This window comes from Dreissena polymorpha, chromosome 6, assembly GCF_020536995.1.
Source record: "Dreissena polymorpha isolate Duluth1 chromosome 6, UMN_Dpol_1.0, whole genome shotgun sequence".
NCBI classification, from domain to species: Eukaryota; Metazoa; Mollusca; class Bivalvia; order Myida; family Dreissenidae; genus Dreissena; species Dreissena polymorpha.
Window position 1 is genome coordinate 39,139,740 of NC_068360.1, and position 9,024 is coordinate 39,148,763.

The 9,024-nt window shown below is 36.4% G+C and overlaps 1 protein-coding gene across 4 annotated transcripts in view; it reads left to right on the forward strand.

Moving 5' to 3' along the window:
- Positions 1-8,127, forward strand: part of LOC127833353 (dehydrogenase/reductase SDR family member 12-like) — a 28,899-nt gene extending 20,772 nt beyond the window's left edge. The window contains exons 9-10 of one of the 4 annotated variants that reach the window (XM_052358548.1): positions 6,520-6,591; positions 7,173-8,127. In XM_052358548.1, coding sequence (XP_052214508.1) covers positions 6,520-6,591; positions 7,173-7,285 — 185 coding nt within the window. In that variant the 3' untranslated portion in view covers positions 7,286-8,127. Of the gene's footprint in view, positions 1-6,453; positions 6,592-7,172 lie in introns of all 4 variants that reach the window. The other 3 variants (XM_052358552.1, XR_008027379.1, XM_052358551.1) reach the window with 3 other exon arrangements.
- Positions 8,128-9,024: the final 897 nt, after the last annotated feature.

The window sequence follows — 9,024 nt, forward strand, 5'->3', positions numbered from 1 at the left end:
CTTGTTTACAAACGGAAAACAAGTGTTTTAGCGAACAAATAAACATGTATCTTAAACGTATAATATCAATTCAATGACTTCCGCCGGTTTCATAATGGACCGCGTCATACGAAAATAGCTCTTATGGCATATGCAACCAGCGTAGCTCCAGACCAGTCCGCCCATTCATGCAGTCCGGTCATTGCTAACCTATCCGCTATGAAGTCATGCACATATATCGCATGCTGGAACGCCAATTATTACACAGTGTAATGATTACATTTATTTCAGAAGTGTTGCATAATGTTTAACATACAGGCCTATATAAGTAATATGTATTATTATATTTTCTAATATAAACTTGCAACATTCCATGGGAATTTTTGTTTTTCTATGCTGAATCATTTTCTTGCAGACTTAATGGTTGTTACACCTGGAAGCCAATCAGTGCAGCAGGTAAAGTAAGACCATATGGTAAACCGCGTTCACATGTTATAAAGCTTAATTTATCGAAAATGTGTGGGTGCTATTTCAGTTCTCAAGAATAAAGACACTCAACAAACATTAAATCATATATCGCTGAATGCATTTGCATATTTCGCTTAGACTCCCCAGTGTAACTCCGAGCAGTCTGTTTGCAATATTAACGAAACCCACATGGCGACGCTATAATCGGTGAGAATTTTTTTAGAAGATAAGCGCACTTCATGAAACCTAGCATCCCGATAAGAGAAACATGTGCCTTAACACGTGCATGGGCAAGGACGGCAACTCCTGTAGACTTGTGCCTGAGACTGTTTTCAGAAATTGTCAGAAAGTATCACAAACTTGCGTCGAATACTAGAGTACGAAAGTGTCCACTTGAAAGTACCAATTGCGGCATGGAATGTTTGCGTAATGTCAGAATCCGTTGATTTTGTATTCCCAACATTTTTTTAACATGTAAAATAGCATCAGCATAACATTGAGTATAAATATTACTTGTGTTAATAGTTGGCAAATTTAGTTTTCTCATGAAAGTGTCATGATAAAACGCAATTTTCCCCACCATTTCGTTCGCACGTTTTTCCTTTACCGAACTTTTTAACGCATGCATATAGTTGTTTGTGAGAGTATAAACCATCCACACGTTCGTTCAAATATGTTGATAAATCTATACTTTACGCTGTTAAAAATAACCCAAAAGTTCGTCGAATTCAGAAGGCACGCATTCCGAACGTGGGCTAAACAAAAAAAGTAAATGGGTGCTTAGGCTTCAAAGGGTTCACACGACAAAGCACGTAACATAGAACTGATCGTCAACAAAATTAATGTTAAATTGATGCTACGGCTTGAAGGGGTTAACACGACAAAGCACGTAACATAGAAATGATCGTCACGACCTCGACATGACTTTTCACGGCTCTTGTAAACAACATGTAATGAACATGCAAGAGACAATATTTAACACGAGTAGCAGGCGACACAGGCATCGAACTCAAATCGCACACAGAGGAAGGGGGGTATACAGGGCATCACGACTGTTTGTACGTGTTCTAGCAACACTGAGAGGCATGATTATCAATCCCGTGCATTAAATGATCCGTGCTCTGTGAAAAGGGGCTTTAATGCTTAAAGTGTCGGCCAGATTAGCGGACTGCACAGGCTAATCTGGTACGACACTTTACGCACTTGCATTAAGCCCAGTTTTCTCAGAAAACGACTCAAATGATACCATGCTGGTGTCTGACTGAAGTCGCTCTTTACATATCAGTGCAGGGCTCAACATTAACCTAAAAGTACCTAGAACATCTACTTGCCCTGAACGTAAAGCCACTTGCCCAAACATGAAATATCACATTAACTGTCAACCTCATATTTTTAAATAAAGATCAAAATGATACACTACAAAACCTTTTTTATTTTTGCACATTTAACAACATGATTTTAGCAATTAAAGTCTCATTAAAGTCTAAATGAAATGCTCTTTGTTCTTTCTGTGCACTTGCCCGGGCGGACAACTACATTATAAAATACCCGGACCCAACTTTTACTTGCCAGGGGCAATAGGACAACCGTTAATGTTGAGCCCTGCAGTGGTGATCAATACAGAGATGCAGATGCAACGGCGCGATGAACCATTAAACGAAACTGAAAATTCAGCTGAGAGAAAAGATTGCAGACACAGATAATATATTCTTGGATACTCTTCATGATGGATTGATTCACTGAAAGGGCGACCTCAAGATGGGCCAGTCAATGTCTACTCTAAGCCAGTCTCGGACAATTTCCTACAAATGCCATTTCTTGATTGACGGACGGCCTGCACGCGATCTCGGGCCTTGCGAGAGTCACGCCGCAGTCATGGAGCCCAATATTTTTTCTTTGCCGCTCACTTTTCAGCTATATTAGTAAGAAAGTTACTGGCTTTTATTTCATAGTAATATTCGCTCTATATCTCGATTTTACTCGGTGCGAAATTTCTTAGCGGGATGACCTAATTAGGGCTCCATAAAGAGGGGAGTAACGTCGAGATATAAAACGAATTTAAATACGAAATAAACGCTAATCACATTTTTACTGATAAATCTTAAAAAATAAATAGAAGTAATAAAGGGTATAAACGGCGTAAAATAACTGTCTCGGTATGGACATCGCCATCTTGACTATCACGTGATTACCCCCTCTGACTATATTCAGCAATACAATTCTCACATATTTGGAAGTTTTGCTAGTTGACATGTTGTTTCTTATGAAATGCTTATCAGTGAAATGTTTAACAGAATTGGACGTTTTATAAAAATTAAGAGTTGAAAATAAAGCTGAAAATGTGAAATGAAAATAACCTATTGAAACCGCATATGAAAACAAAATATGTGAATCGATTATCATCACGTGGTTCAAAATGGTACCAGGCCTTTGAAGGGAAGTGATAAGCATGGAACCAGTCATATCTATAATAGTATGAACCGCGCTCTGCGAAAACGTGGCTTCATGCATGTGCGTAAAGTGACATCCGAGATTAACATGTGCAGTCCCCACACGCTTATCAGAGAGGAAACTTTCCGTCTAAACTGGATTTCCGCTAATTCCTTTAAACGAAAAATACCATAAAAGCGGAAAGAGCTAACTTCACAGGCTACTACGCACGTGCTTTAAGACCGGTTTTCTCAGCGCTAATCATATTTAAACGAGCATGAGTGGCCTGGCGATTAGAAGATATTTGTTTATATCTGACACTTACATCAGATTTACGTTTTTATTACGTCTTTATTATTCATTCGTTCCCTCTCACAGACAAACAATGCGGAGACCCATTTAGAGATCATTAGCTGTAAGAGGCGTTTCCGGCACTCACTTAGAGCGATGAAGTGTCACCATTGAGAGGCAGGTGTAGTCACTGGTCCTCCACTTGGAAATCTATCACGGTCAACGCTGTTGCTGCGATGGTTTGGAATCCACATACAGGCCACATACAAGTGGAGCAATCAGAGAACTACGAGATTTTGTAAAATCATCGTTTTTCGTAAGACATTGTGGTTTTACAGAATTTAACAGAAACACAGAAAAAAATACCTCTTTTTTCAAAATTAGAAATCCGCGAGTTTGCGTGTCCACGATAAAGCCTATTAAAGTCTCGTTCTGAGAAAACTGGGCATAATGCATGTGTGTAAGGTGTCGTTCCAGATTAGCCTGTGCAGTCCGCAAAGGCTAATCAGGGACGACACTTTCCGTTTTAATTGGATTTTTTGCTAACAAGAGACTTCGTTTAAACGAAAAAATGTCATAAAAGTGGAAAGTATCGTCCCTGATTAGCCTGTACGGAATGCATTAAGCCCAGTTTTCTCAGAACGCGACTCATTTAAGCTACGAAATTGCATGACGACCAATATAAATGACTTTACACTATGCGGATTGAACGTTCATGTCACACGCAACATCGCAAATGCTGAACATAAATCGCCATAAATTAGAACTCTAATGTATTCTTCTTTCTTTTATAGTGAAGTTTCGATTACCAAATTATGATATTAAGACTCGTCTCAAAATACAGCACCATCTACAGTTAATAACGACTCATTGCTATGGTTTCATCTTTCATTGGAATGTGAAAAATAGCTTATGGAATGTTATAATGTAGCTACTTATATAACATAACAATTCGGTCAATAAAAAACTGTCATACTTCACAATCAAGAAGATACAAATGTGCAACTGACAATCTCGAGGTTACATTTTTATTTAATTGATGTAATGTATACACTCTACATAATAATAAATAGCTCAAATTACGGTATTTTAAACAAAACTTAAACATTGTTCGATGTCATCTTATATACACCGGTGAGCCCGCTCGTGTACATTGCACATGCTAGTTTTACGATATATAAAAATATATATTTGTTTATAGATCTTACCCTTAAAAGCGTCAGATTTAAAAAGGGTCAGATTTTAGGCTAAACGCACTTTTTTCACTTATTACTAGTATTGTGTTGTTGTTTTTTTACCAAAAAAAATAAAGCTCGTGCTCTGTGAAAAGGGGATTTGATGCATGTGCGTAAAGAGTTGTCCCCGATTAGTCTGTGTAGTCTGCACAGGCTAATCAGCAACGACATTTTACGACATTTTCCGCTTTTATTATATTTTTTCGTTTTAAAAAAGGCTCTTCTTAGCAAAAAATCTAGTTCTAGCGGAAAGTGTCTTCCCTAATTAGCCTATGCGGGTAGCACAGGCTAATCTGGGATGACACTTTACGCACATGCATTAAACCCCATTTTCACAGAGCAAGGCTGAAATGTAATGATCCTGTTTATTCACGCTGAACCAGAGTGACCAGAGTGACCCGAAGAACCCAGCCAATTCGGTATTGTGACACCGAACAAAATCCCATGCTGCCGGTTAGAGGATTATACTCAAATCGCAAATGTAAGAGGCGCGTGTACCAACCACTGGTAACAACCGGACATCCAACATTGTAGCTATTATAATACAGCTGTTATTTTATACTTTGAATCAGCAACGCACCCATAGCCACAAAATTATACGTATTCAACAGAAACACTTCGAATCGATAAATTGGTTTGCATGTGTAACGCTTAGTAAAGTTAATTATTCAATATAATGATTGCTCATAAATGAAATGAGTCTACGCAATCTGTGTTATTTCGCTACACTGTTCTTTTATTTCTTGAATCTGTACACAAGTCCCTTTAAAACAGACGCGACATCGCAAAATGCTTTCGTTTATCAGTAAATCGTAACAGTATCAATGTTAAATTGGAACCAGTAAACAGTAAAGGCCTTGGCAAACAGCGTAGACCCAGATGACACGCCGCATAATGCGGCGTATCATCAGGGTCTATGCTGTTTGCTGAAAGGAATTTCTGTAAGAAATATTCTAAATATAGAAATAAATATACCACACATCCATAATTTTGAAATAAATTGATCAAATTTAGAAGAATGGGAGAGCCCACTAGTCATAAATGGGTTAAACTATTATTTTCAAAATATGGATATACGCAGAACACCGCTTTTAAAGATATTTTGATTATTCAAAAAATAATAGTGAAACAATGTGCGGGTCTAAATTTCATTAACAAGGAATTGTGAACGCAGAAACGTAAGATCCATAGAGCGTTTTTAGTAAACTTGATGTTTTATTTGTTATTCAAACTTCTGAGTTATTTTCAAGTTTACCTATTTTTATAATTTAATGGCTCCGTCTGCAGAAGTCTGCAGAGTCATTCTGCACAGCTCGTGGCTGGTTGCAGCAGACTGCAGACGCGCGCAGCCAAACTTTGGAGCCGCTGAAAATGTCCTCAAATAGTCCGTTCACATATTTATACAAATAAATACGTGATTATTAAGCTAAAAAACACCAGGGGACGGGGCATTTTTCCATATATGGCTTCATGAACCTCCATGAAACTTTGTCAGAATATTTGTTTAAATTATACCTTTGATGTGTTTGAAAATGGTTTTGGTCTGTTGTAAAACGTGGTTTACAGGGTTTTTTTTATTGATGAAAGTTGGTTAGAACATGTGTTCTAATGACATATTGGGCTGCACAGAACAGGTCAGTTCCTTTAAATCTCAGGTGAGACACATTGGGCCTTTGAGGCCCTCTTGTTTAAAATAGTAAGAATCATATTGTATTAAAGTTATCGTATATGACACTGAAAACGTCATTGTTAAACTGGTTTCTGAACATTATAGTCGAAACACTTCGGATATACTAACCCTTTTCATCGACCTTTTATGAAGGAAGATATTTTTGCTTTCACACACACTCTCGAAATTGTAAAATGGTATTCCTTCTACATGTACATATTAATATGTGTCATCACCTGAAAAAATGACGACCCTTTATTTCTTTCAGTATCATTATTTCCCTATATTTCTTTTGTTTCTTGTAAATAAACATTTCTTCTACACAGCAGTGTTTATCAGTCTTTATTGTTCTTAGAAGTAAATCAATGCCCTTCATTTTAGCCGTGCAAACCTCGATGCCTGGTTTCTATGAGAAGATGGAAACGAGGCTACGTACAGTGGAGCAAGGTGCCGACACCATCGTCTGGCTGGCCGCGTCACCAGCTGCCAAGACACACAAGAGTGGGCTGTTCTTTCAAGGTACTTCACTAATACCCGACACATTATAATATTGTAATATTGTAAAAATATTGCATCGAATATTATTATGACGGTCATCGTATACCAGCGGTGTAGGCAAATTTAAAATGTGTGTTTAACATTGTGATTTGTTAATGACGTCAATCATTGTGTTCTAGCTGTGTTGCACACAATTTATTTCTAGCGTCCAAATAGGCATCTCAACGGAGTTTTGTTTATATAACAATATTACTCTGGAAAATCATAGAATGTTAATGTTATATATTATTAAAGATTTTGTCGTTTTCCGACCAATGCCACAACCAATGAAAGTCAGTATATTTCCATAATATATAAAAATAACAGTTGTTATTTTCATTGTAAGCTTTATGAACACTAGATACAGTTTTTGTGCGTTCCCTTGTAAAAGCTCAACATGTATCCCAACGGTTAAAATTTCATTCAGTATCAAATTCTTGGAAAATTCACGCAATTATATCGTCTGACTTTTAAAAGTCTTTTTAAAGTCTTAAATTAAAAAAAAAATCAAAGTAGACTTTATACCAATCTTCTCACATTGTGTATTGTGTATCCTCACTCAGACCGACACCCTACCTCCACACATTTGCCTCTGAGTTTCACTAAATCCCGACCAGAACAAGACCAACAGTTGATGGACAAGTTAGACGAAATGGCTGCCAGGTGTCGACAATGAATATTCATAATATAATTTGTTATGACAGCCGTAGTCGTACTTTATTTATAATTTATGTCATGTGAGACAATAATTAAGTTTGTATAATTTACCTCAAACCAATATATGTTTATGCTCATGTATGTGTCAGTTCAGAAGTGTAACTGAAATATAGTTTGACGTGATAGGTTTGAGATCTCGGGCTAAGTGAAGTTCATTATTGTTCCTTTAAATAGTTGATGTGATTGGTTTACGATCTTTGGCTAAGTGAAGTAAGTTCAAGTACCTGTAAATAGTTTAATGTGATTGGTTTATGATATTTGGCGACGTTAAGTTAATAAGTGTTCTTTCAAATTATTTTCGTGATTCGTGAACAATCTTTGACTAAGTGAAGTTCATTACTCTTTCGTTAAATAGTTTGATGTGATAGGTTTATGATCCTGGGTTAAGTAAAGTTCATTACTGTTCCTTTAAAAAGTTTACGTGGTTGGTTTGCGGTCTTGCGCTAAGTGAAGTTCATAGTCGACGTAAAGGTTTCACAATCTAGGGCTTTGTGAGGTGCGTTTAGTTTTCCGTTTAAATATCGTTGTGAAAAAGCGATCCTAGTATTGCTAGTTATTAGTGTGTTATATGCGATCTGGTGCAATATATTAACATAAATAATCTACCGTATATTTTACGGCGTCTATAGTAGACAAACATATGTATTTAGAACTGTTTAAATTAATATTGACCAACATTTACATGTTATAATAAAATACAAGTTTCAGCTTATGTGTTTTAAGAAATATATAGTTGAACTTATGTATAGTTATACAAAAATATGTTGGAACTAATGCTTTGTAATAAAATATAAATGTGAACGAATGTTTTCGCCATGCTTTTGAAGGCAGCTTTACCTCTTTATGAAATTAAAATACAATTTGAACATGTTTCCGATCAGAATTTATATATTATAAGCTCTTCTTTTTTGTGAAAAAAATGAGTTATTGTCATCACCTTGGGGTCTGCGTTGGCGTCGGCGTCCGGTTAAGTTTTGTGTTAAGGTCCACTTTTTTCAAAAAGTATTAAAGCTATTGCATTCAAACTTGGTACACTTACTTACTATCATGAGGGGACTGGGCATGCAAACTGAGATAACTCTGGCGTGCATTTTGACATAATTATTTGCCATTTTTATACTTACAAAATTGAAAATTTGGTAAAAGTTTGTGTTTAGGTCCAATTTATTCCTAAAGTATCAAAGCTATTGCCTTCATACTTGCGACACTTACTTACTATCATAAGGGGACTGTGCAGGCAAAGTGATGAAACTATGACTGGTATTTTGACAGAGTTATGACCCATATATACTTAGAAAATTGAAATTTCCTTAAATTTTGTGTTTTGGTCCACTTTTCTCCTAAAGTATCATAGCTATTGCTTCAGACTTAGAATGCTTGCAAACTATCATAAGGAAACTGTGCATGACAAGTTGCATAACTCTAGTTGTCATTTTACGGAATTAAGGCCCTTTCTTTGACTTAGTTATATTGAATATATGGTTAATTTTTCAGTTTACATCCACTTTACTTATAAAGTAGCAAGGCTTTTGCTTTCAAACTTCAAATACTTTCATACTATCATGAGGGTACTGTACCTGGCAAGTTGAATTTTACCTTGACCTTTGAAGAATGACCTTGACTCTCAAGGTCAAATAATTAAGGTTTGCTAAAATTGCCATTACTTCGTTATTTATGATCAGATTTGATTGATACTCT